Source organism: Brassica rapa, chromosome A07 (genome assembly GCF_000309985.2).
Source record: "Brassica rapa cultivar Chiifu-401-42 chromosome A07, CAAS_Brap_v3.01, whole genome shotgun sequence".
In the NCBI taxonomy this organism is placed as follows: Eukaryota; Viridiplantae; Streptophyta; class Magnoliopsida; order Brassicales; family Brassicaceae; genus Brassica; species Brassica rapa.
Window position 1 is genome coordinate 14,572,530 of NC_024801.2, and position 15,299 is coordinate 14,587,828.

General features: G+C 35.3%; 3 protein-coding genes and 1 pseudogene across 4 annotated transcripts; 3 read left to right on the top strand and 1 right to left on the bottom strand.

Annotated features, from left to right (window-relative positions):
• Positions 1 to 3,896: 3,896 nt before the first annotated feature.
• On the top strand, positions 3,897 to 5,827 carry LOC103829514 (cytochrome P450 81Q32). 2 transcript variants are annotated; one of them, XM_009105185.3, is made up of 3 exons: positions 3,897 to 4,815; positions 4,912 to 5,043; positions 5,121 to 5,827. In XM_009105185.3, the coding sequence occupies exons 1-3, from the start codon at positions 4,165 to 4,167 to the stop codon at positions 5,736 to 5,738; spliced, it is 1,401 nt and encodes a 466-aa protein (XP_009103433.2). In that variant the 5' UTR covers positions 3,897 to 4,164; the 3' UTR covers positions 5,739 to 5,827. The 2 variants fall into 2 exon arrangements, with proteins under 2 accessions (XP_009103433.2, XP_009103432.2); XM_009105184.3 differs by having other exon boundaries at positions 3,922 to 5,043.
• A 238-nt stretch (positions 5,828 to 6,065) lies between these two features.
• Positions 6,066 to 9,960, top strand: LOC103829515 (annotated as a pseudogene).
• A 1,372-nt stretch (positions 9,961 to 11,332) lies between these two features.
• Positions 11,333 to 13,753, top strand: LOC103829518 (cytochrome P450 81Q32). The gene is made up of 2 exons (XM_009105187.3): positions 11,333 to 12,988; positions 13,054 to 13,753. The coding sequence occupies exons 1-2, from the start codon at positions 11,993 to 11,995 to the stop codon at positions 13,669 to 13,671; spliced, it is 1,614 nt and encodes a 537-aa protein (XP_009103435.2). The 5' UTR covers positions 11,333 to 11,992; the 3' UTR covers positions 13,672 to 13,753.
• LOC103829517 (transcription factor MYB44) lies at positions 13,729 to 14,903 on the bottom strand. Its single transcript, XM_009105186.3, has one exon. It carries the CDS (start codon positions 14,819 to 14,821, stop codon positions 13,931 to 13,933), a length of 891 nt encoding a protein of 296 aa, XP_009103434.1. The 5' UTR covers positions 14,822 to 14,903; the 3' UTR covers positions 13,729 to 13,930.
• Between the last annotated feature and the right edge of the window lie 396 nt (positions 14,904 to 15,299).

The following is a 15,299-nucleotide window of genomic DNA, read 5'->3' on the forward strand; positions in this document are numbered from 1 at the left end:
TTTTTTGTCATTACTATTCATTCTTGAAAGTTATAAACCCTCCTTATGTTTTTGGATTATTTACAAAAGTGCCATTGTTAATTAATTATTTAATTATTTTGAAAATGAGAAAAAACCTATTACACCCTAAACATTTCCTCTTATTTACAACAATGTCAATATCATCAATTTTTCAACCACCACGAACCACTATTTTTGAGCTCTATAAAGCTCAAGAATTCAATTTGTAACCACTTTTCTCTTTCTAAACTAACAAATCTTCATTTTCTCTCATTTCCTCTCTATTTTCATCTAAAAACTCCCATAACTTCCATTTTTATAATCTAAACTTTCATATTTTCGAGTTTATTCATTGTGAGTCGAGAAATGTGGTTCTTTTTGGTCATATTTGGAGCTTGAACGATGGTAAAGGGTGGAAACGAGCTTTACACCGAAAAAGTAACTATTTACTTGGTTTTTGTCATTTTTCAGATCTTTGTCACGATAGTAGAATGTTTTGTATATCTATGCTTATGTGTAGACTTACGATGTGGTCTACTTTTCAACTTGCAGATTACTTTTGCAATTGACCAAAATAATTTTTTTTGTATAGTAGACTTCCCTATAAGTCTGCATCTTAACCTTTAAAAACAAAAAAAAAAACAAAAAAGTAGGTAGACTTACTATGAAGTCTACATAAAGAGGTTAGTTTTTGCATTTGAACGAGCTTTGGGCAACTTTTGACTTTTCATAATAGACTTCACTGGAAGTCTACATTATGTAGACTGCTAGGAAAATCTACAAAATGTCAGTTTTGCATTTGACCAAAACTTTGACTGCGTTGAATAGGTTAGTTTTGTATTTGACTAAAATGTTATAAAGTTGACCAAATCTAAAAAAATAGTGTAGACTTCATATTAAGTCTACTATTCTTAGAGAAAAAAACGTAGACTGCATCTGAAATATATTATTTTATTTTCGTCAAATGCAAAACTTACTTGTCGAATTTAGGAGTAGACTTCAGTTGAAGTCTACACTTGTGTAGACGTTCATTTCAATCTATTTGTAAAAACTCAAACTTGGCCAATTGCAAAAACTAACATGTTCTTAAAAATAAAAAATCTAGACTGTAAATGAAGTCTACTTTTGAAAGTCAAATCCTGATTAAATTTTGGTCAATTGTAAAAACTAACATTTTCAAAATGTAAACTGAAAAGAAAGTCTACACGTATAAAATCACAACTTTCTTTAAACAGAAATACTAACTCGTGGATTTTCAATTGCAAAAACTAACCCAAATTATAGACCTACTTGACAGTCCACAAACGTAAACTGAAAAGGAAGTCTACTAGTGTATAGACGGAATATAAAGTCTACGTAGAAAAATCTGTAAGAAGTGGATGTGTGTATTATCCGTTATGTATTTTCAAGATTTTTTAGTTTGATAGTGTGTGTTAGTTAATCCTAATGGTTTTGAACTATTTTGAAAAGATAATCTTTTATAATTATGAAATTATCAACATTTTGGTTTCAATATCTAGTTAGCTAATAAGTATAAATGTCTATGTAAATCTACTTTGTAATACTATCAAACATGATATTTTTCTTCGCTTATTTTGTACACATGGTGAATTTGTGCATGATGGTTGTACACATGGTGAACTTGTTGAGATGACACAAGAATATTATGATCTCGACAAGAAAACCGAGATGGTAAAAGACTTGCTTTAGTATTCTTTACCCCCATCAATCCATCGAAATCCTCCAAAGTTTATACCAACCTTGTCCTGAACGAATATCTTTATATTTTTACGAACCATCTATGAAGCTCCATCTTCCTAGAATTGTCGGAAGGGTCCTGATCCCTACTTGGTATTGTAGTGATAGTAAGTTTCTACCTTTTGGTATAGGTAGAAGAGCGTGTCCTGGCATGGGACTAGCCCATATTGTATTAAGCTTAGCTCGTCGTTGATCCAGTGTTTGATTGGGAGAGGGAAGACTACGTGGCAGTTGACATGCCAAACGGAAAGGGATGAAGACTGTGCCTTTAGTTGCTAAATTAAGATGCATTGCAATTGCTGCTAATAAAGAACATTTTTATTGTATATCTTAAATAGTTGAGAAATTTAATTTTTTAATCATCATTTCTAGGTCCATGATCGAGATTGCTCACTCGATTTCCTCTATACATTTCTTAAATCCCAAAATTATTATTATTATTATGCCTAGTCGCAAATATTGAAAGAAAATGGCTCTATATATTTCTTTTCTTGCTCCATTAAGATTCCACGTTATAAGTTGGATGCCCGCAATTTTGCGGGTTTGAATATTTTGTAACAATATATTTATTATAGTTTGTCAAATTAAGATATTTTTTCATAATCAAATATTGTATATGTGTTTACTATTAAATATTTTTAAAGAATAATTATTTTTGAAAAAGATGATTATGACTATTTTAAATATCTAATGATATTTTGTATTGAATTTTTTTACTAAATTAGTTATATAAAATATTCATAATTCAGTTTTTAATAAAAATGAGTTTTGAAGGTATGTAGTTTTGAAACATTTGAATTTTAAATAATTTATAGCTAAAGTCATATGTCTTTATTAAGATTAAAAGATAAAAAAAATATGATTGTTACACATTCTCTATATATTCATATTCAAATACTTGAGTAATAAAATGATTTTATGAGCATTACATATATTTTCTATAAATAACATATTTAATTACCATAAATTATATTATGAAATAAATTTATATCGTTTGGATACTGATAAAAATTGGTTCTAGAAGTGATTTTTTACTCATAAAATAAATAAAATAGAAAATTTATTAACGAATCAAATTATAATAGTTTTTCTAAAACTCAAAGACACCTAAGAAAAAATTAATTAAGTGATTTCTCATTTAATATAAAATAAATTTTCAAAATACATTTTATAAATTAATATATAAACTTCTATAAATGACTTAGAACCTCTTATAATAATTTAAAACATTTGATAAGCCAATATAAATAATTTTATAAATTTATTTATAATTTAATAAATGATTTATAAAGCATGCATGGAATTTATTAGACATTAATAGTTATTATAATACTTTATATACAAATATAAGGCTTTCTATACGAATATAAAATCATTATATCAATTCAAATAAAAAATTTTGTTTCTTATTTTATGTAATTTATAAATATATAAAAAATTTGATCACATTATTACTCTTTTATAGTTTCAACAATTAGTTACCATAAATAATTATTTCTAAAATTATGTAGATTATTTGGAAAGTGGTAATTGAATTATCCTTTTACTTTTAGATATAATTATAATAAATAAAATTAAAAATCATCGGCCAATCAAATTATAACAATTTGAAGAGTTCATTTATGATCGACAAGTAATAAAAAAAATCACTTATGTGACTTTTCAATCAATATATAGTAGGTTTATATTTTTATAAATAATTTATAACATTTATAAATTATTTTAAAATTTTAATAAATTTATTCTTTAAACAACGATAAATAATTTAAAAATAATATTAATAAACATGTTTGGATTTTGTAATATTTAAAATAGTTATTATATAATTATATTTGAATACAATTCATAAAATAGATTATAAAACTATTATAATTATCTTATATAAAATTTCATTCATTATAGTTTATAAATATTAAAAGTAATAAATAAAACATTATTAATCTTTCTATAATTTCGAGAATTAGTTTCCATAAATTGTTATTTGTAACATTCTTTAGATTATATGACAAGTGATGTTAAATGATTTTAAACTTACCTTAAATTTTTATATCTAAATTAAAAAAAAAAAAATTAAGAACAGTCGACTAATCAAATTATAACAATTTCTTGAAACTTCAATTATGAGCGACACGTCAACAGAAATCACTAAAGTGACTTCTCATTTAATATATAGGGGATTTAGAAAGTTTGAAATTTACACACACAAAAAAAAAAGTTGAAACTCGTGTCCTAAAACATTAATGTATCTACTTTTCAATATTGGATTTTGTAAAAATTCTAACAAATTAGACTGGGCCCTTTAATGACGGGCAAGGACAACTGTGAGACCACGTATACCCCTATAAAGTTGTATATGTGCACATACATCGTCTTCAGTTAGGAGAGGAAATCAGGAAAAACGACAAGATGTTTAATTTGCTTTCATTCGCTCTGGTCCTCGTATTATTTGTAGCGGCTGCTTATCTTATCCGAGCAAAGCAAAATTTACCACCAAGTCCGGTGGGTTTTCCGGTGATCGGACACCTCCACCTGCTCAAAGATCCTGTTCACCGTTGTCTACGTGACCTTTCTCAGAGCCTCGGTCCCGTGTTTTCTCTCAGGCTTGGCTCTTGTCGAGCCGTAGTCGTCACGTCAGCTTCCGCAGCGGAGGAGTTCTTATCTCACGAGAATGATGTCGTTTTCGCAAACAGGCCTATCACTACTATGTATGCATACGTTCTTTACAGCAACACGGGGGTTAGCGTAGCTCCCTACGGAGACCACTGGCGTCACCTCCGTCGTATCTGCACCACCGAGATCTTCTCTGCCGCTCGTCTCAGGGAATCGTTCGAGATCCGGAGAGACGAAGTGAGGTCTATGCTTCAGACGATCCACGCGGCGACACTGCGAGGAAACAACTCTGTTCGGGTGGAGCTACGGCCGTTACTTTCGGGGTTTACGTTAAACGTCATCATGAGAATGGTCGCTGGAAAACGATACTATGGCGAGGATAACGCGGAAGCTAAGGCAGTGAGTGAGCTGATCAGCGAAACGTTCGAGCTCGGAGGGTTTACTTACGTCGGTGACTTTCTTCCGATCTTGAAACTGTTTGATTTCGATGGATATGTTAAGAAATCCAAGAAAATTGGCTCGAAATTGGACAAGTTTCTGCAGGAACTGGTCGACGAGCACAGAGGAAACAGAGGAAAAACAGAGTTCAAGAACACAATGATCACTCATTTGCTTACTCTTCAAGAATCGCAACCTGAGTCTTACACCGACCAGATCATCAAAGGACTCGTACTGGTTCGTGATTTAATTTTATTAGTGTCTTTGATTTGAACTCGTTATTTATCAAGATTGAATCGTTCATTATTTGCCAGGTGATGTTATTCGCCGGGTCGGATACAACGTCGGTGACATTAGAGTGGGCTATGGCTAACCTTCTAAATCATCCAGATGTGTTAATGAAAGTCAAGACGGAACTAAACAACCTCGTCTCAAGAGAACGGCGTTTGATGGAAGAATCTGATACGAGCACTTGTACGTATCTCGATAATGTGATCTCAGAAACTCTTCGTCTGTGTCCTGCAGCTCCATTGCTTGTCCCACACGCGTCGTCCGGTGACTGCAAAGTTGCTGGGTATGATATTCCACGTGGCACATGGCTATTCATCAATGCGTGGGCTATTCAGCGAGACCCAAAGATGTGGGATGAGCCAGAGGTTTTTAAACCGGAAAGGTTCGACAGTGAAGGGTGGAAGACCCAACATGGTAAGTTTCTACCTTTTGGAATGGGTAGAAGAGCTTGTCCTGGAATGGGGCTCGCCCAACTTATATTAAGCTTGGCTTTAGGCTCATTGATACAATGTTTTGATTGGGAGAGGGATGAAGACGTGGCAGTTGACATGTCGGAAGGAAAGGGTCTTACCATGCCTAAAGCTTTGTCTTTAGTTGCTAAATGCAAGTCTTCTTCGATCCTAGACAACGTTGTCATTTAGTTTCATGTATTTTATCAGGCGGTCATTAACGTTGTTAATAAGAACATTATGGTCATCAACGTCCCTAATAAGAACATTATATTTTCCTCTTTATTGTTTTCTTTAGACCTTTTTCTGTCTTCATAAATTCTAACGAAGAGTTCTTCAGGTACAGCAAAACTCAAGCTCTCAAACTTCAACATTCAGAACTTAGAGATAAGAAAAAACTAATGTTCAGAGATCGTAGCAATACAAAAAAAAAGAGATCTAAAGGATCATGCACCAATGATCCTGAAAACTATAGTTTGTTTCGTGCAATCGGTGAAACCCTAAGATGAGTTCAGAAAATCCCCTAAAATAGGTCCACATTCGTAGAATCAGACAATGGGGGTGATTGGTTGGGCTGTAGAAAGTGACTTTAGCTTTAATTTTCATCTACAACCTTAAATACTACCAATCATGCTTTATCTTGGTTTTTAAAGCTACAACCAAAAAATTAAAACTACAGCAAAAACACACAAAAAATGGCTGTAAACATCTTATTTTCTAAAGCCCCATTTTTTTAGCTGTAGGAAATTTTAAAGCTACATCATTTAAAGCTAAATCAAAAATCCTACAGACAAAATATTAAAGTAAATTTTCTACAATTACAACCCAACCAATCACCCCCAATGTCATTCACAATTCGAACCAAATCCAAAAATCTGTTGGATTAAGCTTGAAAGAAAAAGAAACTTGAATTTTAAGTCAAAGACCTAGAGTTATAGTTTTGTAAAAAAATTAGGAAATATGAAATATGTTAAGTTCATAGAGTTTAGGAAAAATCTAATCTCTATATATAAGGAGATATCAATGTGTGGTATAACTTATGAGTTTGTCAGAGATTGTGAATTGTGTGAGTGATTGAGAACTTAAAGTTTTTGAATGATTTTTTCTTAAGAAATTAATAAAAGAGTTGTTCTTATTAAGTTTGTTTGTGGTTCATAATCGAGATTCTATAAAATGTAGCCTTGAAGAGATTGAAGGGGAGAGACGGAGAGATAATAGAGAAGGCTATTCATTGTACCTAATTCCTTAAAATATCAGAATATCATAAAATTTCATCCGACTGAGGTTAGTGAATACATACATCTCCAACAGCCAAAGTCGATGGAGTTTAAGCAGGACCTGGTCAAGAATTTTTTAGCCCTTGTCAAAATAAATTTTAAAAATAATTACATATATCTATTTTATAGTAATTTAAAAAAATTTAGATCTCTATATTTTATTTTATTTTATTTACAAAATCGAGGTTTTTCAAAAAAGAATTGGGCCCTAGAGCCCACGCTCCTTTGCTCGTAGAGTTTAGGAGAAATCTAATCTCTATATATAAAGATTACCAATGTGTGATATAACTTATGAGTTTGTGAGGGATTATGAATTGTGTGAGTGATTGAGAACTTAAGGTTTTTGAATGATTTTTTTAAGAGATTAATAAGAGAGTTATTTTTATTAAGTTTGTTAGTGGTTCATAATCGAGATTCTATAAAATGTAGCATGGAAGAGATTGAAGGGGAGAGATAACAGAGAAGGCTATTCATTGTACCTAATTCCTTAAGATATCGGAATATCAGAAAATTTCATTCGACTGAGGTCAGTGAATACATCTCCAACAGCCAAAGTCGATGGAGTTTGAGCAGGACCTGGTCAAGAAATTTTTAGCCCCTTGGCAAAATAGATTTTTTTTTTAAATTACATATATCTATTCTATAGTAACTTTAAAAATTTTAGACCTTTATATTTTATTTTATTTTACTTTACAAAATTGGGGTTTTTCAAAAAAAACAATTGGGCCCTAAGAGATATTAGTTGTAAATTATATTGAGTTTGGATATATTTTAACACACAGTGAAAAGTTTTAAAAATCGATTAGAACTATTTAAAAGGTATGCTCTAAGTTAGGCACAGATAACAACCACAAGCGTTTTTCTTTCTTTTTCTATATTGTTCATTGATACCGAGGGCTGGAATTATTATTCAAAAAGTTCGGATTTGATCCGCATCCGTTCAAAAATCTGGATATCCAAGAGACCGGATCCGATTCTAGATAGTTAAATATTGGATCCGTCAAAACCAAATCTGGATATCTGGAACCATAATTTTAAAAAATAATTATTTCAAAATAATAATATCTATAGATATATATATATATATATCAATTAATTTTATTTATTTTCATTTTATAGTAGTATATAGAAATATTGTAATAGTATATATAAAAATATTTAAAACATCATATACTTTTTTATTTTTAAATTATTGTTAATATTATTTTTATTTATTTTAAGGATCTAAATCCGGATTGAATATCCGCCGAATATTAGAATTTTTAGACGGAAACTCTGGATCCAGGTAAAAATAATAAAAACATGGATCTACCGGATAAAGATCCGGATACGAATACCTTAAATTTTTCCGGATACCCTATCCATTCCACCCCTAGACGACAAAACACAGCATGGAACACGTGCTATATTGTTGACGTTGACTCATAGATTTTTTTAATCTGTATATGTGAACCTGAAGCAACGAAAGCAGAAAAAGCAGACAAGATGTTTAATTTGCTTTCATTCGCTCTGGTCGTTACATTGATTATACTGACAGCTTATCTTTTCCGATCAAAGCAGAATCTTCCACCAAGTCCGGTAGGTTTCCCAGTGATAGGACACCTCCACCTTCTCAAAGATCCCGTTCATCGTTGCCTCCGTGACCTCTCTCGAAACCTCGGTCCAGTGTTTTCGCTCAGGCTTGGCTCTTGCCGAGCTGTGGTCGTCACCTCAGCTTCCATAGCCGAGGAGTTCTTATCTCAAGAAAATGATATCATCTTCGCAAACAGGCCTATCACTACTTTGGGTGACTACGTTGCTTACAACAACACGGTCATTACCGTATCTCCGTACGGAGACCACTGGCGCAACCTCCGCCGCATCTGCACCCTGGAGATCTTCTCCGCCACTCGTCTAAGAGAATCATTCGAGATCCGGAGAGACGAAGTGAGGTCTCTCGTTCGGACGATCCACAAGGTGGCAACAAGAGGAGGAAAAAACTCTGTCCGAATGGAGCTACGACCGTTGCTTTCTGGTTTTACGTTGAACGTCATCATGAGAATGATGGCTGGTAAACGATACTACGGCGAGGATAACGCGGAAGCAAAGGAAGTGCGGGAGCTGATCAGCGAAACGTTCGAGCTCGCAGGGTTTACTTATGCTGGTGACTTTCTTCGATTCTGAAGCTGTTCGATTACAATGGATACGTTAAGAGAGTGAAGAAACTTGGCTCCAAATTGGACAAGTTTCTGCAAGAACTGGTCGACGAGCACAGAAGAAACAGGGGAAAAACAGAGTTCAAGAACACAATGATCACTCATTTGCTTACCCTTCAAGAATCGCAACCTGAGTACTACACTGACCAGATCATCAAAGGACTCGTAATGGTTCGTTAATTCTTTTACATTATTTCCTTGTTTTCAACACGTTATTAGAAAGAAAAAAATCAAGATTGAATCGTTTTCGTTATATGTAGGTGATGATGGATGCGGGGACCGACACGACCGCACTGACATTGGAATGGGCCATGGCTAACCTTCTAAATCATCCAGATGTTCTAGCGAAAGCCAAGACGGAGTTAAACAACGTCGTTTCAAAAAGAGGGCGCTTGATGGAGGAATCTGATACGAGCACTTGCACATATCTCAACAATGTGATTTCAGAGACTCTTCGTCTCTATCCTGCTGGGCCAATGCTGGTCCCACACGCGTCGTCGGTTGACTGCAAAGTTGCTGGGTATGAGATTCCACGTGGCACATGGCTGTTCGTTAACGCGTGGGCTATTCAGAGAGATCCAAAAGTATGGGATGAGCCTGAGGCCTTTAAGCCGGAAAGGTTCGACAGTGAGGAGTGGAAGACCACCCAACATGGTAATTTTTTACCATTCGGAATAGGTAGAAGAGCGTGTCCTGGAATGGGGCTGGCACAAATTGTTTTGAGCTCAGCTTTAGGGTCATTGATCCAATGTTTTGACTGGGAGAGAGATGAAGACGTGGCAGTTGACATGTCGGAAGGAACGGGTCTTAGTATGCCTAAAGCTGTGCCTTTAGTTGCAAAATGCAAGTCTTCTCCTATCCTAGACAACGTTGTCATTTAGTTTCATGTATTTTATCAGCTTTAATTAACGTTGCTAATAAGAACATAATGATTTCCTCGTTCTTGATTTCTTTAGATCTTTTCTCTGTCCCTCTCTTTCGTCTTTGTTTCCCTCAGCATCTCCTACACTCATTTACATCCTTTGAGATCAGATCCAACGGTTGAAAGAATGATAAATCCTCATCAATTTCCACTTCTCCCTGTGAACAAAAAACAACACAGCTTAGTCTAACCAGACCAAAACACCGTGTAGGAATATACAAGAGATATGAAAAAAGTAACTATACAGGTGCAGTGCATCAAGCATATTCTGAAAGGCTTTCTACCTTAAGCCCTCAAAATATAATAATACAATTTTCACGGTCTCTATTTTCTAAAAATAGTTAGTAACATAGTGTTTTTGTTTACTGTTTTATTCATTTAACCCAAATTCAATCCTCTAAATTGAGTGTAGATATATCTTTTTTAAAAGGATTATTTTATTTTATTGTCAATTTTCCAAATGTTAATAGAAAAATGTTTCGTACTAGGTGTCTTGTCCGCGTACGTGGATCACATAATCAATTTATAAATATTTACTAATGCAAAGGAAATATGAAATTGCATCCATCTCATCCTAAATGCCTAAAACATTAGACCTGAAAATCATAGAGATAAAAAGCAAAAAACAAAAACTATTATATTGATATATCTTAGCAACTGCTGTTTATTTTCTTTTCAGTTACATGCAAGACTAGGTGATTTTTCCGTGCTCATGCACGGGTATAAATATTTCTAAAGTAAATATACTACAATAATTGATTGCTATTTACTTTTAATTTTAAATTTATTTATAATTTGTATGCATCATTTATATTAATAATATTATATTACTTTGATTATACATATGATTTATATATGTTATATCTAATCGGTTTTGTTGTTTTTACAACCGATTTAGTTATCACTTGGATAAATTGGATTGCATCTTTGAATTCAATAATAATATTTTTTATTCTAAATCTATTACAATTTTGATTAATTTAGGTGGTTGTTGTCATAGATATGCAAATATATTTTACGAAAATTATGTATAACTTAAGATATATTATGCTTAGAATGAAGTAAAAAATAAACTAAAGTGTCTGATTCCAAACTACATAAATTAATATAACGATAATATTCTGAAGTCTCATGCATATATATAAATTTTACAAAAGAACTAAATTGTAACGGTTGGTTAATATTTTATTTTTATTTTTAATATATTTGAGTTGTCCTATGATTTATATTTATAAAATAATTTACTGTTCTTATAAAATTATATATTCTTATCGTAGTTAAATCTATGATTTTAGATATAAGTTGCATTAGCTAGCGTTTGCGGTTGCGGGAGGACAATTTTTTTTTTAAACCATATAAATACAAAAATAAAAATATTCAATAAATTTTTTTAATGGAATTATAAAAATACTAAAATATATCTATTATATTTTAATTAATATTATAAAATTTTAAAATAAAAATATTTTCTATAATTTTAAAAATTAAAAACTATAACTTACTAAATATAATTTTCATATTTATTATAATATTATGATTTTTGATATTTTTATAATTATATAAAATGTAAATATTGTTAATTTATTATTTAACCGCTGATGTATTTGGTAGTTAATCAGTCATAAGTATACCGCAAACGTACAAATTTCTAACCGCATAACCAGTCGTACAAATTTCTTAAAACCGCTAGAAACCGCAACCATCCGCATCCGCAAACACCCGCAGCCGCAACCGCAACCGCTGCGTTTGAACCAGTCAGACCTTAATAAAGTGAAAATTCAAAAGCAATGGAGCATTGGGTGAAAATTGATTTGTTTTTCACTGCGACTAATGGCTTCGATGATCATACGAATTAAAAAAAATACTTCGGTAATTTAGGACTAGGGGCATCTGTGGGATTATGAAATGTCCAACAGTGGTTTCCTATATACCTAATTAAATTTAGTTTTATAGGTGTGTAGTGCAAATTCCATTTTTTTAATTGACCGATCCCTGTGCTACAAAAAACAATTAATATAAAAAATATAAGAAACGTGGTGCACAGCCTGGCTTATGCAAAACACAACGTGGGCTGCTCACGTTCTACATCTTTTGACTTTGGACTCCATAAAAGCTCCAGGTAGATGTGCACACAAAGCTACAAAATCAGAAAAAAGCGACAAGATGTTTACTTTGCTTTCGTTCGCTCTGGTCGTCGGATTCATTGCAGCGGCTTTTTATCTTTTTCGATCAAAGCTGAATGTTCCACCAAGTCCGATAGGTTTCCCGGTGATCGGACACCTCCACCTGCTCAAAGATCCAGTTCACCGTTGCCTGCATGACCTCTCTCGAAACCTCGGTCCAGTGTTTTCGCTCAAGCTAGGCTCTTGTCGAGCCGTGGTCGTCACGTCAGCTTCCGCAGCGGAGGAGTTTTTATCTCACGAAAATGATGTTGTTTTCGCAAACAGGCCTATCAGTACTTTGGGTAAATACGTTGCTTACAACAACTCTATAGTCAGCGTATCTCCCTACGGAGACCACTGGCGAAACCTCCGCCGTATCTGCACCGTGGAGATCTTCTCCGCCGCTCGTCTCAAAGAATCGCTCGAGATCCGGAGAGACGAAGTGAGGTCTCTCGTTCAGACGATCCACAAGGCGACGACATCAGGAGGAGGAGACAACTCTGTCCGTGTGGAGCTACGACCGTTGCTCTCTGGGTTTACTTTGAACGTCCTTATGAGAACGGTCGCTGGAAAAAGATACTACGGCGAGGATAACGCGGAAGCAAAGGAAGTGCGGGAGCTGATAAGCGAAACGTTCGAGCTCGCAGGGTGTACTTATGCTGGTGACTTTCTTCCGATTCTGAAGCTGTTCGATTACAATGGATACGTTACGAGAGTGAAGACACTTGGCTCCAAATTGGACAAGTTTCTGCAAGAACTGGTGGACGAGCACAGAGGAAACAGAGGAAAAACAGAGTTCAAGAACACAGTGATCACTCATTTGCTTACTCTTCAAGACTCGCAACCTGAGTACTACACTGACGAGATCATCAAAGGACTCGTAATGGTAAGTTAATTACTATATATTTCTTTGGTTTCAACTCAAAAAATAAATCATTTCATTATACTCAGGTGATGATAGTTGCCGGGACCGACACAACGGCAGTGACATTGGAATGGGCTATGGCTAACCTTGTAAAGTATCCAGATGTTCTAGCGAAAGCTAAGACGGAGTTAAACAATGTCGTCTCAAGTAAAGGGCGTTTGATGGAGGAATCTGATACAAGCAATTGTACATATCTCAATAATGTGATCTCCGAGACTCTTCGACTGTATCCTGCTGGGCCAATGCTGGTCCCACATGAATCTTCCGTTGACTGCAAAGTAGCTGGTTATGATATTCCACGTGGTACATGGCTATTCATCAACGCGTGGGCTATTCAGAGAGATCCCAAGGAATGGGATGAACCTGAGGCTTTTAAGCCGGAAAGGTTCGACAGTGAAGAATTAAAGACCCATCATGGTAAGTTTCTACCATTCGGAATAGGTAGAAGAGCGTGTCCTGGAATGGGGCTGGCCCAAATTGTATTGAGCTCAGCTTTAGGGTCGTTGATCCAGTGTTTCGATTGGGAGAGGGATGACGAGATGGCAGTTGACATGTCGGAAGGAACCGGTCTTACCATGCCTAAAGCTGTGCCTTTAGTTGCCAAGTGCAAGTCTTCACCAATCCTAGACAACGTTGTATTCTAATTTCTCTTAATGTGTTTTTATCGTGATCCTACACAACGTTGGAAGGTCATTTTACATTGCTAATAAGAAAACTCTTCTTTTATTTTGTTTGAATTGTTGAGAAACTTAAATATTTAATCATGAATCGAGATTGCTCACTCGATTACCTCTATACAACGCAAAATTATTATTCCTAAATCCCAAATGTTGAAAGAAAAAACAGTCTTTCTTTTCTTCTTCCATAACGATTTGAACCAACAGTTCCTAAGATCACATTTGTCTACTCGATTCTTCCAACTCCAACTTGACTCATCGGAATCATTCCATTATCCCTGAATCCTCCACCACCATTGTGGTTTCTCTGCATCTCCGCCATGTAACTCCTCACCTCCGCCTTAATCATCTCCTGCACCACCGCCATAAACTCGCCGCCGTTGCCACCAAACGATCTCCCCATTTCCTCAATCGCACCTCTGAATCCACCAGAGAACTGCATCAACGACATCGTGTTGGTGTTATGGCTCCTCGAAGTGTTGTTATTAGTTGACTCGTGACTACGGTTTGACTCCTCGCTAACGTCAGCACCCGGAAGCGACAAGCTCAGCGAAGTCGCTGGGTCATCACAAAACGTTGACGTTTCGATGGGAAGCGGCAACATAACACCACCAGCACGTGGAACAGGTTTAAAAACCTCAACAGAGGTTAAAACGGGAAGTGTGCTCGAATCACTAACATCAGATCCAGTTGGGCTTCCTGGGCTCATTAAAAGCCCATTAGCAACAAGAGGATAACCATCGCTCACAGATCGCTTCACCGGCCGTTGATCCTCCGTCGAGGCGTAGAAACCACCGCATTTCCTCTTCAGCGTCGAGTTCCAGTGGTTCTTCACCGCGTTGTCCGTACGACCGTTGAGAAGACGAGCAATCGTCGCCCACTTATTACCAAACTGCGCGTGTGCGCGCGCGATCGTCTCGTCTTCCTCCGCCGAGAACGGGCGGTGCTCAACCTGCGGCGATAGCTGGTTGCACCACCGTAACCGACACGATTTTCCCGATCTACCGGGAATGGATTTGCTAATCACCGTCCAATTCCTCGGACCGTATTTAACCACGAGCTTGCGAAGCTGCTCGTCCTCTTCGGGACTCCATGGACCTTTAATACGATCGGCCATTGAATCAAAGTATATAGATGATGAGAAGGTCTGTTTTGTTGTGAGAGAGATGATAGACAAAACGATTTCGAGAAGTTAAAGAGAGGACAAACTTACATTTATACAGAAGTTTTAAGAGTGTGTAACCGGGAACCGGTTGAGACGGTGGAGAAGTTATGGGCAACGCTTCTTCCACGCAAGCGGTTTTTCAAAGTTTGGGATACAGCTGTTAATGGACACGCGTCGTGACATGACTACGTCGATGTGTTTTCCTTTTGTCGTTTTCGTAATGATTTTTTTGAAAAGCTTTCAGATCTTTAGGTTTCGTTGCGTTAAGCGTGGAGATCAATCGAGGTCGATTTGAGGATGCTGTGTATGCACGCGCATGTGGCTGCGTGGTGAAAGTTAGAAGTTAAAGAGACAAAATCACGAAACCCAACTAGCAAAGGTATTGATAATATTCGCACTATTTTCGGTTAATTTAAATTTTCAGAGGAGG

What these genes read in the sequence shown, in the direction of transcription:
- LOC103829517 (XM_009105186.3), bottom strand. Translation starts at nt 14,821, where the DNA reads ATGGCCGATCGTATTAAAGGTCCATGGAGTCCCGAAGAGGACGAGCAG.
- LOC103829514 (XM_009105184.3), top strand. Translation starts at nt 4,165, where the DNA reads ATGTTTAATTTGCTTTCATTCGCTCTGGTCCTCGTATTATTTGTAGCG. An exon ending in TCATCAAAGGACTCGTACTG is followed by an intron (nt 5,044 to 5,120) that starts GTTCGTGATTTA and finishes ATTATTTGCCAG; the next exon opens with GTGATGTTATTCGCCGGGTC.
- LOC103829518 (XM_009105187.3), top strand. Translation starts at nt 11,993, where the DNA reads ATGCAAAACACAACGTGGGCTGCTCACGTTCTACATCTTTTGACTTTG. An exon ending in TCATCAAAGGACTCGTAATG is followed by an intron (nt 12,989 to 13,053) that starts GTAAGTTAATTA and finishes CATTATACTCAG; the next exon opens with GTGATGATAGTTGCCGGGAC.